This window comes from Pongo abelii, chromosome 4 (assembly GCF_028885655.2).
Source record: "Pongo abelii isolate AG06213 chromosome 4, NHGRI_mPonAbe1-v2.0_pri, whole genome shotgun sequence".
NCBI lineage: Eukaryota > Metazoa > Chordata > Mammalia > Primates > Hominidae > Pongo > Pongo abelii.
In genome coordinates this window covers 39,377,878-39,400,362 of record NC_071989.2, presented here as the reverse complement: position 1 = coordinate 39,400,362, position 22,485 = coordinate 39,377,878, and the positions used below count along the sequence as shown (strand labels likewise).

Sequence of the window (22,485 nt, the reverse complement as noted above, 5' to 3'; positions counted from 1 at the left end):
GAAGACAGGTGGACTTATCATCTTGCAGCCTGTTCTGCCTACTCCTAAAGCTGTTCCCAGAAGTAACTTGCAATCATATCATTCAAGTCTGGATGTCTTAAGAGCATAAAAGATTCAAGACAGGTGAGAATCAGAAATCCTAAATAACTTTGAAAATAAAGTAGTTGAGGCCAAAGTTATATTGCATTTTAAATTTAAATATACATACACACACACACATATGTACAAAAGTTTAGCTGGGCATGGTGGCACGTACCTGTCGTCTCAGCTACTTGGGAGGCTGAGGTGGGAGGATCCCCGAGCCTGAGAGGTCCAGCCTACAGTGAGCCATGATCTCACCACTGCACTCCAGCCTGGGGGACAGAGTGAGATCCTGTCTCCAAAAAAAAAAGAAAAGAAAAGTATAGAGGTCAACAGTTTTACATCTTTATACATCAGGAAATAAAACACTAATAAGCTTTCTAAAAATGACAGTCATTAACTTTACTTTTCCTATTTAATTCTACATGCTATAGCATAAAAACAAAGATCTATAGTGAGAGGCCTTATTGAATAGACCTATTATCATAACTGGTAAGCTTCCTTTTCTTCTCCTTCACCCCTCCCTCTGCTCAGTTTCTTATGACTTGGGCTTTGACTGGTTCCATTGTTTTTCTCTTACTCTCTCTATGGGGCTTTTCTCAATGCTTGGAAACCTTGGCGAATTTGCTGACAGTTTAATCTGGATTTACTCATGGCACCTGCACTTATTTATTTTCCTCATCTCTTTTCCTTTTATTCTTCACCATCATTGCTATTATAGTCACTATTTCACATTTATTGAATATTTTTATAATATACATATTATAAATTCAGGCCTATATAAAGTGGCACTAAGATTCATATGCTATAATTTTGGGTCCATAAATAAAACAAAAGTGTGCAGGCAAACATTGTCTACAAGTAATAAATGTTTTGCATAAATGTGCAGACACACATGTATGAATGTGCTATGCAAATATCCTTCCTTTTAGAAGTATTTGTTGTTCATACAGGTGTTTTAGGAAGTAAATTGCTTAAATCTGGTGGCCTTTTTGATTTAACATCCTTTTCACCAATGATAATTTGCTTTAGTAATAAAAGTCAGTCTCTTGGTATTACTGGAATATTGTTAATTCATCAAAAAAATCAAAAGCCTATCATGACAGGAATTATGCTAATAACTCTCTAAAAGGATAATCATAAATATAAATTAACTAGCAAAGTGACAATCCCTTTCCTTAAGGAGTTTATGGCCTGGTAGTAAAAAGAGAGACCTGAAGCAATTACCCCATAATTACAAAGGAATACAGAATAATCACTATAATGGATGGATGGATGGATGGATGAATGATGCAGAGAAGCAATGCAATGATTAGGCTTAAGGAAATCAGGGACAACTTCACAAAGGAAGGACTGTTTAAGGAGAGGCTTGAAGAATGGAGGCCAGGTGCGGTGGCTCATGCCTGTAATCCTAGCGCTTTGGGAGGCTGAGGCGGGTGAATCACCTGAGGTTAGGAGTTCGAGACCAGCCTAGACAACATGGTGAAACCCTGTCTCTACCAAAAATACAAAAATTAGCCGGGCGTGGTGGCAGGCGTCTGTAGAATCCCAGCTACCCGGGAGGCTGAGGCAGGAGAATCACTTGAACCCGGGAGGCAGAAGTTGCAGTGAGCCACGTTTGCAACACTGCACTCCAGCCTGGGCAACAGAGTGAGACTCTGTCTTAAAAAAAAAAAAAAAAAAAAAAAAGAAAAGAAAAAAAAAAGAATGGGAGGACCACAAGCAGGGGATGCTGAGAAGGGAGGATTATTCCAAAGAAGGGAAGCGTGGGCTGAGCGTGAAGGAACAAGAAACCAGAGAGAGTTCAGACAGCATGTGAGTTTACTGTTAATATGTGAGAAGATAATGTAAGAAAAGGAAATATGAGAAATAAAGCTTTACAGGGCAAGATTGATCATAAGAACCTTGTATGCCATAAAAAGAGCTATGGATTTTACTCTGTACAATGTCAGTGTATTTTAATGTCTTAGGCATTTTCATCTTTTTAATTAATATTCAATTCATCAAAGTTAATAATGCAAAGGCCTATTTTCCTTTAAGTACTTAAATTTATATTATGTGACTTGTTATTTTATTTATACATCTGGTAATTTGTATTTAAATTAGAATTATTTTCAGGGGATCTTTGATTAATGATTGGACAACTCACATGGCTCAAACTAAATTCTTTTAAATCAATAGTTCTGTTTATAAATTTGGTTAATGAAACTTCTTGCGATGTTTCATATTGCATGTATATATTAACATATTTAATTTCATTTTTAAACATTCCAAATATCTGAATAAACACACTGAATCACCCTACTAAGCAAAACCTTCCCAAGAATTTAAATGACTCTCATAAATCTATTAAATTGAACCATATCCAGTTCCCTTAAATATCCAATAGCATTTGCAATTAGATTTTTCTTATGCTTTTTAAGAAGTATATTTATTGTAAAAAAAAAATATTAAGCATATAAAAGGCAGGAAGAATAGTATAATGAGCCTCCATGTTCCCTTCACCAACTTCGACAACTATAAACTCATGGCCAATCTTGTATTATCTATACCCTCATCCACTTGCCTCTTATATTATTTTGAAACTAATACAAAATATCATATAATTTCATCTATAAATATTTCAGTAGGTATTCCTAAAAAAATAGATTCTGTGCATTAATATAAAATATCAAGTCAGTGTTCACATTTCCAATTATCTCTTACAACATGTATGTGTTTTAAGTTGTTTGAATAAGAATCCAAACTATACACATCTATGTTGGCATATATGTTTTGTATTTTGTTGTTCTTTTTTTTTCTTTTTTTTTTTTTTCTTTTTTTTTTTTTTTGGAGACACAGTTTCGCTCTGTTATCCAGTCTAGAGTGCAGTGGCATGATCTTGGCTCACTGCAACCTCCACCTCCCGGGTTCTCGTGCCTCAGCCTCCCAGGTAGCTGGGATTACAGACGCCCGCCACCACACTCGGCTAATTTTTGTATTTTTAGTAGAGACAGGGTTTCACCATGTTGACCAGGCTGGTCTTGAACTCCTGACCTCAGATGATCCACCCACCTCAGACTCCCAAAGTGCTGGGATCACAGGCGTGAGCCACCGTGCCTGGCCTGTTATTCTCTTTTAAGATATAAGTTCACTCTCCATGTCTCTTTTTAATTCTTTGCAATTTATTTGTTGAGGATATCAAGTTGTTTGTGGATACTATAGTTCCCCATCGTCTAGATTTTGCTGATTGCTCTCTTTAATATAGCTATATGTCCCTCTCTCCTCTGTATTTCCTATACATTGACAGTGGGAGGTACAGGTGGCTTGATCAAATTTAGTTCTTTTATTTTTTGGTGTATTCTTTTATCTGGAACTAATAATGTTCACTTGACTCTCCTCTTTTGATGTGAGCAGCCATCGATACTCAATACCCAGACTCATTAATGTTTCAACTAAAATTTAGAAAGTCTACACCACAAATTTTAAGTTGATGTGACAAGTCTACCTGAATATTTTCTAATGTAACACATCTCTTAAATATTACAAATACTTAAAAAATTGACTGTACATACATTATCCCAATGGTTATAAAACTTATTCCACATATTGTTTTTACTATGAGTTTGGCTTATTCCATCATGTCTGTATTTAATTCTGAATGTTCCAAGGATGAAAAAGACTCACTAAAGAAAACAAGTGTCTTGTCATGACAAATTTAATGAGTTAATTAACAGGGCCTTTACACTTACCTAAATAGAAAGCTAAGCATGCATAAGTTAAATTTTTAAATTTCTATTTTTTTAAAGTGAGTTTATTAGATTAACAGTTAGTCCCTACCTATATTTACCATCTCAACTAAAGACTGAGACAGATATCCATGACAGTTCTTCCTGAGTTACAAATGTATCCACTGAGCCCATTTTATGGTTTTAGTGATAAAAAGGCACTTCCAGCCCACATTCTTCAAATGTGGTGAAACACATTTTGCAACCAGCGTCTCTTGTTCAAGTAATATTCTTTCCTAACTCTTTAAGGAGTTTGACTATGGGACATGAGAGTGATATAATCATATTTTTGTGTTAGAAAGACGGCAAAAGTTGGAGAAGGGACTATCAGGATAGGGAAGAGAAGGAGTAATTCTGATTACCAGGACACTGACCAGATGACTACTGCAAAAGTCCACTCCAGAGATAATATAATCCTATTTTTGTGTCTAGCGGGAGAGAGGAGAAATGGAAGAGGGAAGTGAATTAGTATGGGGAACTGGTGTAATTTGATGATTGATTTGACATGGGACTGAAGATGAGTGAAAAACAAAGGATGAGTTGCTGCTTGATAGATATGTGAATTGTGGTGCCATCCACCAAGAAAAGAAACCTAGTAGGGAGAGCAGGTTTAGGCTGGGCTAAAAGGAGGAAACCCCAGTTTCTGAGATGATAATATAGAACTGGCTGTAGGACACCCAAGATATATATATTTGAATCGGAATCTCAGAAGAGAAGCCTGGGCTAGAGATTTCAACATGGAATTTGCCAACATTAAGATCATATATAAAGCTATGGAGGTACATAAAACCATTTAGGAAAAACTGCAAAGTGAAAAAAGAAGAGAACCAAGACCAGAACACAACAGAACATCATCATTTAAGAGAAGTCAAAAGAAAATAAACCACAAAGAAAATTGTGAGGTAGTAGCCAGAGAGACAAGAAGTGAGCCAGGAGCTATTTCTCATGGAAACAAACAAAGGAGACTCAAAGAGGGCAAAATGGCCAATACCGTCCAGGGCCACAAAGCAATCAAGTAAGATGCAGTTTGAGAGGGTCCAGTGGATTTGGTAGCTAGTATTTTTAAGAATAGTCTCAGGGAAGAAGTGGCAATAGGGGAAAGATTGCAGTCGGGAACGAAATGAGTGGGAGGAGAGGAAGTAGAGTCGGTGAATAAAGACAATTTTTTCTTAGCTTGACTGGATAAAGGAAGAATATCTTGTTGTAATGTGAAGAATTCACAGAGATAAAGTGAAGTGTTTGTTTCTTATGGATGACAGTAACTTGGGCTGAGGGAGAAAACAAAGAATGAGAGATTTAAGGGCAAAGAATGAAGTAAGGAGAATATAAGTAATAAAGCAACACATGGAAGAAAGGGGGTAATCAATGGAGTAAAATTACTGAGAATTCAGATGAAATTCAGAACACAGGTGCAGAGAGTAGAGAGAAGGTAAGGACGAGTATAACTGCAGATGAGTTTGTGGGTTAAGAAAATATATTTTCTTAAGAGAGCTCACACCTAATGACTGCTGTTTTATCAGTGAAATAAGAAACAAGGTCATCTGATTACAGGGGAATGGAGAGGAATCGCACATTGAAGAAAGTGGTAAACATTTTTAATAGGTATGGAGAAGGACAACCCAAGAGAGGGCTGACTACACAAAAAAGAGTGATGAGATTGTAGAAAAGCAGAGGGGGATACAGCTGAGATTTAATACCAATTGTTTGTAATGTCCAGAGTCAGTAAAATTGATGGCAATTTTCTCCAGCTATGTTAATTAACTGAGAATAGGAATAGAAAATATAAATGGTCATATACATAATTAGGGATTTGTAAGGCCCAGGTATTGATAATGCTATTAAGGGCAGTTGGAGTGAAGCCATTGGAATGAAGCACCTTGGAGTTCAGGGTGATAAAAGTGAAGCCAAGACAAAACCATCTGGAGAAAAGGAAGGAGTCAGGGATTGGAACTATGTAAGTTTTTTTTTTTGTTTTTTGTTTTTTGTTTTTTTTTGAGACAGAATCTTACTCTGTTGCACAGGCTGGAGTGCAGTGGTGCGATCTTAGCTCACTGCAACCTCTGCCTCCCAGGCTTAAGTAATTCTCCCACCTTAGCCTCCTGAATTGCTGGGGTTACAGGCATGCACTACCATGCCAGGCTAATTTTTTGTATTAGGTCGGTGCAAAAGTAATTGTGGCTTTTATCATTTGTTTTATGTCAAAAGCCATAATTACTTTTGCACCAACCTAATGTTTTTAGGAGAGACAGCGTTTTGCCCTGTTGCCCAGGCTGGTCTGGAACTCCTGACTTCAAGTGATCCATCTGCCTCAGCTTCCCAAGGTGCTGGGATTACAGGCGTAAGCCATGGTGCCCAGCCCTAGAACTAATTCTCTTTTGTGTGTGTACCATAGAACCAATTAAATGCGCTCATAATCCCAGAATTGAAGTGTTGATTTACTACTAATTTAATGGAAAACATATTACCCTCCAGAAGCAATGGATTAATTGTATGAGTCTACTATGAATAGATGGTGCTATACTCAAGTTTCCGAATTCTCCATTTTCTGCCACAGGAGCAGCATAAATATAACGCTAAAGCCTATCCTAGTGATGTCTGAAGCTTTAAATCAGAGCAAATGTTCAAGAAAAAAGAATAATTCATGAAATAATCCTTTTCCCTTTTTCATTGTAAGGTGAGCATCTACTTGTTCCATGTTCACTGTTTCTTCTTTCTTGTTTTCAGAAGCCCTGTCAATGAAGACAATCAAGATGGTGTCATGCACTCTGATGGTAAAAGACAAAAACATACTTTATTTATTTATTTGTAAACTCAGGTACAGAAGTTTGAGCTATTCATTCTTATAGGCTCATTAATGGGTCATTATCATCATTGGTCTGTGCAAGGCCCCTCTCTTGTTTTATTTGTTTATTCCCTCTTATCCTCATGACTCGCTTCCTTTCTCCTCCTTCCTTACTACAGACAAATATTCTAACATATTTAATGTGTATGTGTGTTTGCACAAATTCTTCACATATTGTGACATGTATGCATGTATTTAGTCACAGAAAGAGTATGTTATAGGTTTCTCTCGTCTTTTTTGTACAATCAGCATAATGTGGTTTTGGGGCCCATTCATATCACTATGTGTGTGTTTAGTCTGTTGCTGTTAACAACTGCACAGTACTCCGCGGTATGCATCCACATTTCACTTGCCTCAAACTCACTGGTACCACAAACAACAATGCAATGCACCTTCTTGTATTCATCCCCATGCAGACCTCTCAGAGACTTATCTTTAAGATATATACCCCGAAGTGGAATGGTTGCTAAGAGCTATGGAATACTTAGGTTGACCGAGTATGACAGGCATGCTCTCCAGAAGAGATGCATCTATCTACAGTCTCATCAATCGATCCTGTTATTCAGCTTTCCATTTTTTTCTTATGTGAATCAAATTATATCTCCTTTTAATTTCTATATCTCTGCTTACTCTTGAGTTTGAGCACTTTATTTGCTTATAAGCCTTTGTGGTTTCTACTTCTGTAAGTTGCCAGTTTCTACCTTTTGACCATTTTTTGTATTGGGAGTGGTACATTTTTCTAGCTGACTTGTAGGAGTTCCTTTATATTTCAGACATTAACGTCATGTCAGCTTCAAACATTGCAAATATCTTCTCCCATTCGGTCAGTTGTCTATTAACTTAGCCCATGCTGTCCTTCATTGAATGTAAATAAATTTTGATATAATCAAATGTATTAATTTTGCCTAGTAATTTATGCTATTTAAGAAGTCCTTTTTCCTAGAAAATAAAAACATTCTCATTTTTTTTCCTGTAGACTTTATCACATAAATATATTTAGGTCTTTGATCTCTTTGCAGTCCCCTTTGAAGAGTTAGTAGAAATCCAGAATTGCCTCATGTATGGAGCCAGTTTTCTCCTTACTGTACTCTAAACAATCCATCCTTTTCTCATTAATTTATAGTGCTACCTTTATATTATATCAGCTCTATGTGTGTGTATGTGTATATTATGGGTGTGTTGATGTACATTTGTGTATGTCACTGAATTTTCTGCTCTATTCCATTGGTCTATTTGCCTGTTCTTATACCAACACCACACTGTTTTTATTATTAATATTATTATATTATTGCTCTTAATATTGGATTATGTTTCAATATTCAGTAATTAGTTTTAATATTACACTGAACTCTTGAGTATTAAATTTTTTTAATCCAATTAACTTGATTTGTTTGATACATAAAAACAAATCCTTGGGAACTAATAAGTAAAAAGGTGTGAAACAGTGATTTTTTTAATACCTTTTTCCATACAAGCCATAAAACCAAATGGACATCCCTTTTCATAAAGGTAATAAACAATGTATAATTCTTTTTTGGCCTTTGCATTATTTTATGAAAGCCAATGAAATGATTTTATAATTAAGTCACCAGCATCAAATAAAAGCCATAGTAAAGATCTAAAGTATGTATTTTATTTTCTATTTCTATATCTTTGATAAAGCATAAGTTCTGTTAGATTATGAACTATTTGAATATTATTATATCATACCCAATAATCTTACATTAAAGTGCTTCCTTATTACCAATGTATTCAATTTTATTTTTTTAATCTTTTAGGTGCTGGAAATCTAGATGAGGTCAGATTTTTTTCTCTTCTCATATTATATTTATATAATCTGAATATTTCACAAGTATTATGTTTCACTCTGTATTGGTACAAAACAAACAAATGAAAATTCTTATGAGTAATGATATTTTTCCATTTCTAATCTTATTTCATTTAAAATGCTTAAGACATTACACACCAGTCATCACACTGACTCATTATAATGCTGTAGTGCTGAACATAAACTTAAGTCTGACTACACGTCTGATTTATATAGCAAGATAGAAAACGAAATATTTTTGTTTTTGCTTTCCCAGTCTATTTCTAAAGAGAAAAAAATGTTTTAAACAAGCCAAACTTACATACAATAGTTGTTTTACTAAGTATTTGAATTATTCTTTCAAAAATAATTCACAGTATGGCTCCTTTAAGTATTTATTCCTCTGGACCATTTAATATGTGGTTCAAATTATAAAAATTTACATTGTTGCCTTTATTTTAAGTCTAAGCAATGTAATATGTGTGTCAACTTTTTAAATAATAAAAATTAATCATTATCAATGTTTTTCTTTACAGGAAGACAGTGAAGGAGAAACATATGAAGACATGTATGAATTATATTTTTTACCATGACAGTTTTCTTCAAAGATGAATATAATGTTTTGTATGAAGGAGAGTGGGTATATAACAACACTAGGAGGGAAGCTTGATTTGTTCAAATGACTGGCATATAATAACTTTTATTTCAATTTAAAGGACCCAAAATCATTTAGTTCTCTAAGAATTCTACGAAGGACTCTTAAAAAGCTATTGTGTGAGAGGCCAGAGACGTGCCTATGAGATAAACCACAGTCAGGGAATCAGAGACAGAAATCTGATTTCTTACTCTTAGTGTATCCTTGGGCAGATGAGTTAATTTATGTTACGCCTTCTTCACCTGAACAGAGCTCCACCCACAGGGGTGCTATGAAAAATAATTTATCATGGCGCCCAGATGCCAAAGTGTCAGCTACTAAAGTGGAAAGATGTTAAAAAAAGAAGTTTCTTGGAAACGAAATTTCTTGGAAACTGGGTGAAAGTAGAAATGAATATATTATCTTACTTTATCGTATGTTGATCTCAGATACCTTAATTTTCTCTACCCAGTGTTTATTCAACCAATTCTGACTCAAGTTTCAGAGCCAAGGTTTGTATGTGTACCTGTGCATGCACAGGCATGTGTGCATATGAAAGAGAGAAAAAGAGATGGATTCTATTTATGCGAACATACAGCAAGAATGGGGCCTCTATAAACGGTGGCTTCCACTTGCTGGCACAAGTTGTCAGGGAAAGCAGAGCCTTTGGAAGGTATCCTCAGCTGTGTGCCTCCTACTGGTTTTAAAAATAATCTCACACATTCCGGATTTTGACAACCTTTCGCTTTTTACCTTCATCCATACTTCAGATACCACCTTTTCTGTTGTGAGTAGAAACTACTAGGTAGGGAGTTCCGACGCATCAACACCTACAGATGTGAAAACAACCTAACAATTTTTATTCACAGAGAAGCATCCAAAGAAAGAGAGAAGAAAAGGGAAAAGGAAGAAAAGAAGAGGTTAGAGCTGGAGAAAAAGGAACAGAAAGAGAAAGAAAAGAAAGAACAAGAAATAAAGAAGAAATTTAAAGTAAGGGCTTGCTTGCTAATGAGTGAAAGAATAACATCTTTTTATACCTTTCACACAAAGGGGGTACCATTCTTGAAACCTTACATAGTTGAAGAATTACTTACTCGTTGTTTTCTAAAGAGTAATTATCTTCATAACACCACTTTTTTGTCCAATACACCATTTTATCCCTGAACTAATATAATAAAATTTAAATAAATATGTTGGTTCATAATTAGTGGGCACCCAGGAAATTTTATTGATTGAGTGAATGAATATTTACTTTTTCAAACCCATCTTGGCTCTCCCCATAATGCATTTCATATTAGCCTACTCATACTATGAATTAGCATCACGCACATAAACATCCCTGTGGTATGTAGTATAGTGGGGCGTTGGACACAAGTGTCTCCAGGGTGAACCAGACCTGTCTCAGAATAAGATTTCCATGAGCTACTCTAATTGCTAGCATCTAGACATGAGTTACATTGTTGCCTTTATTTTAAGTCTGTGTACATGCTGACTTCTGACAACTGCTGTTTCTCATCCCTCTTTGTCTATCTGGATTCTGACCTCTGTATTCTCTGACCTCTGGTAATTGTGTATCTTCTACCATTACTACCACCAGTAAACGGGACACCAGGGGCTATTTTCTCCTGGCTACACCATCTTTGATGACATGGCTCATCTGGCATGGGTCTGGCATGTCAGACATATTTAGGGTGATTATCTGAATTACAAAATTATTCTTTCAAAAAGAATTCACTGTATGGTTTCTTTAAATATTTTTATTCCTCTGGAGCATTTAATATGTGGTTCAAATTTTTTAAAAATGATTTATATATAACTTCCCAGTATATTTATTGTATTAAAGCAAAGGTTCAATGCATGGTGCAAGGAAAACGTATAGCATCCAGTCAGTCAGACAAACTGATTCAAATTCCAGTTGCACATACAAGTTATGTGATCTTGGGCTTCTCACTTAACTTCTCTGAGCCACTGATTCTTAATCTTTTACGTGAGGATAAATGATACTACTCCAGAAAGTTTGTTATGGAACTAAAATAATGCAGAGCACGAACTGTATCGTAAGATTCTCATTTGATTTTGAAAAAGCTTGTTATATGTAAGTAAAATTATGATTACAGTATTAATATTAGAACATTTTACTTACACAGAATGCATGACTACCAATCTTTATATTTTTCAAGTGAAAAATTAATTTCAATTAATTTATGAAAATCTATATCGTAGGCCAGGCACGGTGGCTCACGCCTGTAATCCCAGCACTTTGGGAGGCCGAGGCGGGCGGATCACAGGATCAGGAGATTGCGACCATCCTGGCTAACACGGTGAAACTCAGTATTTACTGAAAATACAAAAAACTGGCCAGGCGTGGTGGCGGGCACCTGTAGTCCCAGCTACTTGGGAGGCTGAGGCAGGAGAATGGCATGAACCTGGGAGGCGGAGCTTGCAGCGAGCTGAGATCGGGCCTCGGCACTCCAGCCTGGGCGACAGAGTGAGACTCCGTCTCAAAAAAAAAAAAAAAAAAAAAAAAATCTATATAGTATACTTTCCATGAAGAGATTGTAGATTTAAAGGAATTGTGTGAGGTTTTTCCATGTTTCTTTTGGAGAAATCAGCTTTACATTATCTCATTCATTCAAATAATATTTTTAGTAAGAAAAGAAAAGATAGGATATGGAAATCATACCATTAAATATGAACTCAAAAGTCTGTCAAGACTAGGACTTCACCAGCCGTATTCCTTTCACAAGATGATAATAGATAATAGGTAAAAAAAAAATTTAATAAATATGAGAACTGAGCCTCATCAGCATCATGGCATATCATAATTTAACTTACATTCTTTTCTTTATTTCTTAGTGGTACATGGTAATGATATATGTTTATAATTAATGCCATCATAAATTCGATAAATTAAAGGTAGAGCTTCTTCAAAAGTCGTCATGCACATTTGCATATCAAAAGATTCAAGAAATTCTGTTGAAAAGACACCAATTTAAGATTAGAAAATTAAAAGAGTTTAGGATTCATAGTCTAACCAAGATCATTACCCTTCTATCAATAAGCCACCATACTGTTCAGAATATTAATTTGAAAAACCTCGTGTAACATTTGTTTGCTATTTTTTGATTTACAAGCTTATTTCTGAAATTTTATCTTGTTTATAGCAGGTAATGTCTGCTCCAATTTTACAAACAATGCAAAGGGGAAAAAACTCCATCTTCTAAACGGAATCCTGGCATATTCCATAAAGACACATAGCACACAGCATGGATTGTTGTACATAAGCGCTATTCAGTTATTGGAGGCTGCATTTGCAGGCCTCTTGCAGAATTCCTAGTCAACAGATCCCTGCCTCACTCTCCTGACCCCATGCACATGTTCACCTGTCTTAGCTGGTCCTGCTTGGCCCCCGTGATTTTTCCCTAACCCCTCCTATAAGAAAAACATTCACCCTCAATTTCTAGTTAAACCCTGTAAATGTTGGTTATTGGTAGCTTAGCAAGTTGTAGACTTACTGTCTTTCAAAATTGCATTCCTTAAAGATTTTCTAAATTATAAGGAAATCTTTTGTGATTTATTTTTTTCTCTTTGCAGCTAACAGGCCCTATTCAAGTCATCCATCTTGCAAAAGCTTGTTGTGATGTCAAAGGAGGAAAGAATGAACTGAGCTTCAAGCAAGGAGAGCAAATTGAAATCATCCGCATCACAGACAACCCAGAAGGAAAATGGTTGGGCAGAACAGCAAGGGGTTCGTGTGAGTGCAACTTTCTCTATGGCTTCAAAGTATTTTCTTTGCGAGGCAATATTCAATGTGCATATTCCTCCAGAACTCGTCACAGGCATCAAGTTAGGAGTACTTTACAGAGTGGACAAAGGGAGGAAAATGTTAAATGGCAGGTATAGTTCCGTCTTCACCTCATCTGTTATCTATATTGTGGGCAACAACGTAAAGTTTTATATTATTCCAGGAGGAACAAACAGCATTAGGGTTTTCATTGATGTTAAAAAGAAAAAATGCTTCATGTGAATCACTTTAGAATATTTAAAATAGAAGGTAGGCTTACATTAAACTACAACAGAATTAGACTTTGACAGAGTACAGTAAACTGTGGGTCTACTTGGGAGGTCTACAAATCAGAACTACAAGAAAATAAATCAGGGGAAAGTTTAAAGAGCAAATGTGCAATTGATATTTTATTCACAACTTTAAAATATTTAAACTACAGTTGCCTGAACATAAATCTTTCCCTTTTTGGTAGATGGCTATATTAAAACAACTGCTGTAGAGATTGACTATGATTCTTTGAAACTGAAAAAAGACTCTCTTGGTGCCCCTTCAAGACCTATTGAAGATGACCAAGAAGTATATGATGATGTTGCAGAGCAGGATGATATTAGCAGGTATGTGCAAGTACATATTGTAGAACAGATCAAACTGTCTCCTTGTCAGAAATTTTGTATGTTAAGATCCTAGAATTTTACCTTCCATAACTCCTACTGCTCTCTATCACTAAACTAAATGACCACTTACAATAACCCCAACATGGGTGAAAGGTCATTTGAAACTCCATAGTCTTTCTTTTGATTATATGCATCAAATATTACTTGAAATATAGTGGACCATTTGCCAGATCTTGTAAGATGTGTTGTCATTCTAAAACACTTTTATAATACTCATTATGACTTGATCTTAGGGATATGCCTAATAGAAATATGATTTGGTAAAACATGAAGTATAAAATATAAAACTTAGCCCATTTTTTCTCATAAATCTCTGATTCTAAATATATTTGTTGTTATTTTTTGAAAATATGACAAAAAATGATTTTTATGGCAACTCCAGTTTGCTCCTTAAAAGTAAAATCTCCGTTTTTTTATGATCCCTAGGTATCAATTAAGGGTCCAACTTTCCACGGCCCATTCCACTAGATTAAAATGACCTTCACTTCAAGATTGTAGGAACATTTTCCTGGTATAGAGGAACAGAATAGAACATCTTTTCTGGAGGACCAACGAGAGGAGATTGGCCATCCCTCCCTTGTACCTCTCCTTCTCTTCTTTCCTTTCTCAGTCTTCTGCTTCCTTTCTCTCTCCATCTCTCCTCTTCTTCTCTTTGTTCCAGCTCTGATTTTTTGTCGTTCTTTTGTCTCTTTTGTACTTTTCCATTCCCATTCTCCTTTCATTCCTTCTTTCCTCCAATACCTCCCTTTTCAGTTTAAAGCCATAATCCCCTCAAGTTGAAAGGAGGAAAATCTCTAGTCCAGTTCAGAACTTTTATTTTTTTGATGACTACCTTATAAAACTAGGAAACCTCCATTGTGATCCCAAAAATCATAATCTGTGCTAGCTCTTCACCTGGGTAAAACTGTGTCTGCATTCTTCATAAATCAAATTTCAGAGGAAACAATCTTCATTGTCAGCCATTTCTAAAACACCAAATTAGTAATACACTTATAAAGCACATGAAGAATTAAATTTTTCCTCTTATGATCTTTCATATCATTGTATCAGTTAAGCTTGTTATGCTGCTTTCTAGCAGTTTTGTCTTTCTAAAATGAATTATAGCTGGCTATGACTTCTTACCATGTTCTAAACATAAATTATGCAACATATACCAAAACATACAATGCATGCACTAGAGTTTGGAGATCATTAACTGACTTTAGTCAAATATCGACCTAGTGTGAGTCAGTAAATGCCAGTTTTGAGGCCAGATGAAGTTCCAAATCGTCATATTCTATGACTTCCAGAATTTTCATAACTATGTCAAGTATATTACCAATGTATATACTTTGTGTGTGCTTTTGTTTTTCAAAAAGCACACTATCTTAATTTTTGGTGAAAGAATTCCAGTTACATCATTTATGCATATTTGCACTGATGTGCATACTCAAGAAAAAAAATAACAAATCCAGAAAAAACAATGATGTTCTTAAAATGAAACTTTGTTTAACCATATTGGGTGAATATTTCCCAAAACTAGCATTATCACCTTTTTCCATTTTATTGAATCCATACATACCATGACTCTAAAAACCTGCTCTACTTTAGTAAACATGTAACAAAAAAAGAATCTTATATTTAGTAAGAGCAGGAAGTTGGAAGAGTTGTAGGGTTTTAATGCTCAGTACCTTAAACAAGTATAGCCCCACAATATTTACTAGCATCTAGCCCTCTCTTATGCACCCTTACTAAGAAAATTGAAGAAGAAGCCATTTCTATACATGTTTTATTTTTGCAACTGCAGCTGCTGCGGGCAGAGATCTCATAACAGAACATGCTTTGTCCTTAGAAAAAGGGAAGATGCTGAGTGTAGCCGGCAGCTTGCCCTGGCAAGAATAAGAAGAAAAGGCATCATCTTCTCCCTCCTGCTCATGACTCCTGGCTCAGGCACTCTACCGGCTCTTTCCTGATTCCCTAGAGTGAAGAGCAATGGCTGTGAGTGCTTCAAACTCCGGGAGCAGTTTTGAGGCTTCAAAGCACAGCCCCTGACAGCTGTCCTTCTCTTTTCCTTCTCCACTAAAGCAGTATCTACAGTGAATATGAAACATTGAAGAAAAGGGAATTGCAAATGCAAATACCCCTCTACCATTTCATAGTAAACCTTCTTCCTTCCATGTATCTCTCTCTCTCCCTCTCTTCTCATGTCACACCCTGCTCTCTCTACCTCTTCTTCACTTCATCAAATGTTTTACCTTCTAAACAGGCCATTTCAGGAAGTTGAATAATTGCTCTAGACATGAAATAAAACAGGAGCTTTGCTCCTTATTCCAACAACCCCGTTCTTTGGAAATTGGTATAAAAATCCAAGCTGAAAAGTATCTGCCAAGAGTGGCAGCCAAGCAGAATGCAGTTCTTCACATAATTCCAACTGCCTGCTTCATGCATCATGCTCAGAGGGAAGAGTCAGGAAAAATAAATGTCAAAATGGTACATAAGCAAGCAGACAGTATACTGCAACTTCTTCAAAAAGGAGTTCCTTATTTATATAGGAAGACATTTATAGCATGTTTTCCTACAAAGTTCCTGACAGCAACTTTATGTTTTTATTTCAAATTTAACAGGAGATCTGCATCAGATCAATTTCTTTCACCCACTTTTAACATTAGGAAATCAGATACGAGTACTATCTAATTGTCCTCTAAGACACTAACATTAAACTGATACCTGTTGCTGGCAGAAAACTGGGGGTATAGTGAGTGCAGCTAGGTGTAAAAGTGGGCGTGGTCAAGTCACTTAATTTCTCAGAGCCTGGTTTCTTTTCTGTATAATGAGGGAATTGAAGAGAAGATTTCTGGGATTTTTTCCATTCTCACAGTCTACATTTCCTTTGATCTCACAGAAATCACATTTTAGTGGGAGATATAGGCAAGAAAACAGACAATTATAACATAAATGCTAAAATAGAGAAAATATAGAATGATGTGAAAGTAAGTAAGAAACACAGGCAATCTGGATTTACAGATTCAGCAGTCATACCAGATAAAAGCCCCCTGAATGAGATTTCAAGTTTTTTAAAGTTCTCCCTTTAAAGAAAAATGACTGCTATTAGACTAGGAGGAAAATGCTGTGGTCAAAAGATATTGAAAGATAATTTAATTTAATGCAGTGATAATTGCTTTATGTGACTCATGGAATATTAATACCCTTGGGGCTTGTTTTAATGGTCCACCTATGGAATGATGTTATAATGTATCATCTGAAAGCAACCTCGTAGAAAAAATGTCAAAAGCAAAATATCATCATTTTCTATATCATATATAGTGCTGTAATTAACTTAATTCTTGTTTTTGTTTGTTTTGTTTTGTTGCCTTGTCATTACCCATCTATGATGATAAGGAACATTTTTTCCTCTTTACATATAGCATTCTAAGAACTTTCGACTGGAATGTTATTTCTCTTTTGAATAACTGATCAGGATATGTATTTCTCTTCCTCATAGCTAAGTAATTCATAGATTAACTTAATATTTCTGGGTTTTTTTTTCCAGCCACAGTCAGAGTGGAAGTGGAGGTAAGCCACACGCTTCTTAAAATGACATTTTACAATTGATACATATATTGGCATGTATTTATGGAGCACATGTGTTATTTTGTTACATGCATAGAATGTGTATTGTTCAAGTCAGTGTATTTAGGCTATCCATCATCATAAGCATTTATCATTTTTATGTGTTGAGAACATTTCGAGTTCTCACTTCTGGCTATATTGAAATGTACAATGTGTTATTGTTAATTATAGTCACCCTACTCTACTATTAAGCATTAGAACTTATTCCTTCTATCTAACTGTATGCTTGTACCCATTCACCAAACTCTCTTCATGTCCCCCCAAACACATTCTTACAACCCTCTCAGCCTCTGGTAATAATCGCTGTACTCTCTACCTCCATAAAATAAACTTTTTTAGCTCCCACATATGTGTGAGTACATGCAGTATTTGTCTTTCTGTATCTGGCTTATTCCACTTAATATGACCTCCAGTTTCATCCATGTTGCTGCAAGTGACATGATTTCATTCTTTTTTTTAATGACCAAATAGTATTTCATTGTGTATAGACCAAATTTTCTTTATCCATTCATCCAATGATAATTAGGTTGATTCTATATCTTTGCTACTGTGAATAGTGCTGCAATACACTTGGGGGTGCAAATATCCATTTAATATACTGATTCCCCCTTCAGAAAAATACCCAGTAGTGAGACTGCTGGATTGCATGATAGTTCTATTTTCAGTTTTTTTGAAAAATCTCCATAATGACTGTACGAATATATATTCCCACCGACAGTATGAATTTCTTTTTTTCCACATCCTTGCCAGCATCTGTTATTATTTTTCTTTTTGATAACAGCCATTCTAACTGGGGTAAGATGATTAGTGATGTTGAGCATTTTTTCATATACCTGTTGGCCATTTGTATGTCTTCTTTTGAGAAATGTCTTTTTAGATCCTTTGCCCACCTTTATATGGGATTGTTTGGGAATTTTGCTGTTGAGTTGATCGAGTTTTTGTATATTCTGAATACTCATCCCTTTTCAGATGAATAGTTTGCAAATATTTTCTCCCATTCAACAAGCCGTCTCTTCACTCTGTTGATTGTTTGCTTTGCCATACAGAAGCTTTTAGTTTAATATAATCCCATTTGTCTATTTTTGTTTTTGTTGCCTGTGCTTTTGGGGTGTTAGTCATGAAATCTCTACCCAGACCAATGTCTTGGAGTGTTTTCTCTATGTTTTCTTACAGTTGTTTTATACTTTTAGGTCTTATGTTTAAATCCTTAATCTATCTTGAGTTGATTTTTGTATACGGTGAGAGATGGGGCCTAGTTTTATTCCTTTTCTGTATGGATATCCAGTTTTCCCAGCACTACTTACTGATAAGGGTGTTTTTTCCCCAGTGTATGTTCTTGGTGCCTTTTTCTAAAATCAGTTGGCTATAAATATGTGGCTTTCTTTCTGGGTTCTCTTTTCTGTTTCATTGGTTTTTGTTTCTGTTTTTATACCAATGGTATGCTGTTTGGTTACAACACAAAATCACGGAGTGTGATGCTTCTAGCTTTATTCTTTTTGCTCAGGATTGCTTTGACTATTAATGCTCTTTTTTATTTCATACAAATTTAAGGATTATTTTTCCTATTCTGTGAAAGATGACTTTGGTATTTTGATAGGGATTACATTAAATTTGTAAATTGCTTTGGGTAATATGGTCCTTTTAGCAATATTAATTATTCTAATATGTGAGCATGGGAAACCATGCACTTTTAACAATAATTTCTTCATAAGTCTTCATCATGTTTGTGTATATTAATGAAAAAAATGCTTTAGTTTACAAATAATGAGAGAGATTTTAATATGATGGAAAGAACACTAGCTTGAGAGTCAATAACCTGGATTCTAGAGCTGGCCACAAAGTGACTCTGAGTAAGCCACTTCTTTTTTTTAAGTTTGTTACAGATCGTATGGTGACTCCACTCCAATGTGTTCAGGACAGTCTTGATTTATGCCAGTCATCAGAGCACAATTAATAACAGCATTCTCCTTCACTTTCAGAAGTGTTTTTGTTTAGATGATAACCTATCTAGTCACCTTGACTGTAGCTCAATGGCCCCTATATTTCCCAGCAACAAAATAAGGGATTTGATCTAACACCTTGCAGTGCTAAAGTTCTCATACTGAAAGTCAAATTTCAAGGTCATTTTACATATTCCTGCACATAGAAACTACTCAATAAACAATTGTTAAGTAAATATCTGTCAAATAGCAAGTTTCCTGAAGAGCATAGAATAACAAATGAAACCAGAAACAGTTTAACTTTCAAAAATATGTATTTTAAAAATCATTTTTCACTTCTTTCTGTTTCAACTACCATCAATATTTACAAATTCACCTTTCATCCCATTGCTTTTCTTCACTTGTGTCTTGATCAGTATCTTTTCCTAAATGTCTCCTCACCATTAACTAGTTAGCTAGATTTGTATCATCTCCTCACTTCTTTTTCCACAATAAATATTTAACTCCATCCCCTATTTAAATTTACTTTTTCTCATGTTTTTGCACCCTCATTCCTTTCAACTCAAGTCCACAGTGCTTCTTAGCCCTCATTTTGTTATTGTAATTTCACCCCTAAGAATTCTTTATAAAATGATCAACAAAGTGTTTTTATTTAAATGGTTTATATGAAAGTGAAATGCTCTCTGCAGTTAAATAAGGAAGATTTATAATTAAAATCTGAGTGAGCATTACGTGACCAAATTATAAAATTAACAGAAGATTTTCCTCCAATCCAAATGAAGGGATATTCCCTCCACCACCAGATGATGACATTTATGATGGGATTGAAGAGGAAGATGCTGATGATGGGTAAGAATAATCAGTGAACTGCTTTTTGCAAATTATTATATATACATTGAAATTTAGTTTTGATTTCCAGTTAAAATAAAAAGCGGAAAATAGTGTTCTTTTTTACATTACCCCAAATGATTTGAAAGTTTAATTAACAGCAATTGTAAACCAGGAAGTGTAATTTCACCACACTTCAAACGAAGTGTTTGATTGTTTGGAAGAACCTCAATAACTACACCAAAACAAGTGAAATGAAAAAAAAAGATAAATTACAGGTGTTGTGGATTTTTTTTTTTTGAAACAGAGTCTCGCTCTGTCGCCCAGGCTGGAGTGCACTGGCGGTTGTGGATATTTTTTAAGTCTTTTCTAATAAAGTCTTTATTGATCAATAATTACTTTTACAACAATCCCTGAAGAGTTTATCAGTTGCATGGCTCTCCCTTGTGTAATAACATGATTATAATATAGGCAACCCAAATAAATTGAGACCTATGCTACCTATGGCAGAACCAGTATTGAATACTTAATCCTTTAGCTTAATAATAAATATCTGTTCATTTATAATAGTTATAACAATTTATAAAAATAAAAATATTTTAGGTCAATAAGAAAATAAATTTTCTTTTTCCATTTTAAATGGCATATTTAAAAGTTTAAGATTTCTTTTTTTGGTTTTTTTTTTTTTTTGAGACCTGAGTTTTGCTCTTGTTGCCCAAGCTAGAGTGCAATGGCACGATCTCGGCTCACTGTAACCTCCACCTCCTGGGTTCAAACGATTCTCCTGCCTCAGCCTCCCAAGTAGCTGGGATTACAGGCATGTGCCATCACACCTGGGTTATTTTGTATTTTTAGTAGAGACGGGTTTTCTCCATGTTAGTCAGGCTGGTCTCAAACTTCTGATCTCGGGTGATCTGCCCGCCCTAGCCTCCCAAAGTGCTGGGATTACAGGCGTGAGCCACTGTGCCTGGCCTAAGATTTCTTAATTACTTCATTTTTCATTTTAATCATAAAGCAAAATTGATGCTCAAGCTTTTTTTTTTTTTTTTTTTTTTTTTTTTTTTTTTTTTTTGAGACCAGGTCTTACTGCAGCCTCAAACTCCCAGGCTCAAGCAATCCTCCTACCTCAGCCTCTGAGCAGCTGGAACCACAGGTGTGCACCACCACACCCAGCTAATGCTTTTTATTTTTAGTAGAGATGAGGTTTTGCTATGTTGCCCAGGCTCGTCTCAAACTCCTGGGCTTAAGCAGTCCTCCCACTTTGGCTTCCCAAAGTGCCAGGATCACAGATGTGAGCCACTGCATCCAGTTGTTTAAAACTTAATCCTTGTGGACTTGCTTCACATTTTAAGAAGTGAGAGAATTCTCACTTGATAGAAAAAGAAATGGTCAAGTTCGTAGGAGCAGTATTCAATCACCATGATCTATAAACTTAATAACACTATTTTGCCCTATAAAATGAGTTGGTTACTGCCTGAATTATTAATGTGGTATGACTATAAAGAATCTGAATGTCCACACAATGTCTTCACTTGCCGCTGATTATTACATTCTGATCAATGCCTGCATGCTCCAAAGCTCCGCACTACAGGTTCAAGAGAAGAGTAATACGTGGTCCTGGGGGATTTTGAAGATGTTAAAGGGAAAAGATGACAAAAAGAAAAGTATACGAGAGAAACCTAAAGTCTCTGACTCAGACAATAATGAAGGTTCATCGTAAGAGTCAACCAACCAAATCCAGTGTACAATAACTACACTAATATGTATTGAATCAAATGCTACTAATATTCTATAACCAATAACCAAATTCTGATAGACTTAAATCATCTTAATGCAATTTTCTGTTAATCATCTTAGCCCCGTTTATGGTGTCACCTTTAAGCTCCTGCATTACATAAAAGAAGGCCAAGTACTCAGAAATCATTGTACAGTTCAAATGTATATTTTACTTTCTTCACAAAAATGCACAAAAACACACATGTACACATAATTTCACACATACCCTCTCACGCTCATGCACACAGTCATACACAAACACTGAAACACCCATTTACTAGGACCTTTTAAAATATAGCATTACATCTGAAAACTCACAATTCCAGTGCCACATTTTACTACATAGTATTTTGTATTGAATACTCTTCAAAATATACATTCTTTTTAATAGTTTGAAATAAAGAACATAATTATGAATTTTTTCTCTAAATACAACAATTAAAGACTTTTAACTCTGTTACACTATAATGATATATTAATAATTTTTCCTATACTAAAAGTATTCTAAATATCTTAAATTTGTCCAAATAAAATCTAAGGCATAACTTTTCTCTTTTCATTCCAAAAATAATCCTTTAGTATAAATTCCATACATATGAATTTGAAAGATCTTAATCGTATTCCCTGGTACAAGAAAATCTTTCTGTTTTATATTTACCTCATGAATTCACCACACTTAGCTCAAGTCTTTATAAGATGTTAATTCCATATAGCATTCCCAATTGGCTTGTAAAACACCA

At 35.2% G+C, this 22,485-nt stretch overlaps 1 protein-coding gene across 4 annotated transcripts in view; it reads left to right on the top strand.

Annotated features, from left to right (window-relative positions):
- The window catches only part of FYB1 (FYN binding protein 1), a 114,122-nt gene that overhangs the window by 71,709 nt on the left and 19,928 nt on the right, over window positions 1–22,485 (top strand). For 2 of the 4 annotated variants that reach the window (XM_024247592.2, XM_054555512.2), the window contains 9 exons: window positions 6,573–6,619; window positions 8,469–8,488; window positions 9,034–9,065; window positions 10,001–10,121; window positions 12,726–12,885; window positions 13,391–13,532; window positions 17,122–17,144; window positions 19,924–19,990; window positions 21,548–21,685. In XM_024247592.2, coding sequence (XP_024103360.2) covers window positions 6,573–6,619; window positions 8,469–8,488; window positions 9,034–9,065; window positions 10,001–10,121; window positions 12,726–12,885; window positions 13,391–13,532; window positions 17,122–17,144; window positions 19,924–19,990; window positions 21,548–21,685 — 750 coding nt within the window. The remainder of the gene's footprint in view (window positions 1–6,572; window positions 6,620–8,468; window positions 8,489–9,033; window positions 9,066–10,000; window positions 10,122–12,725; window positions 12,886–13,390; window positions 13,533–17,121; window positions 17,145–19,923; window positions 19,991–21,547; window positions 21,686–22,485) is intronic. The other 2 variants (XM_054555513.2, XM_024247593.2) reach the window with 1 other exon arrangement.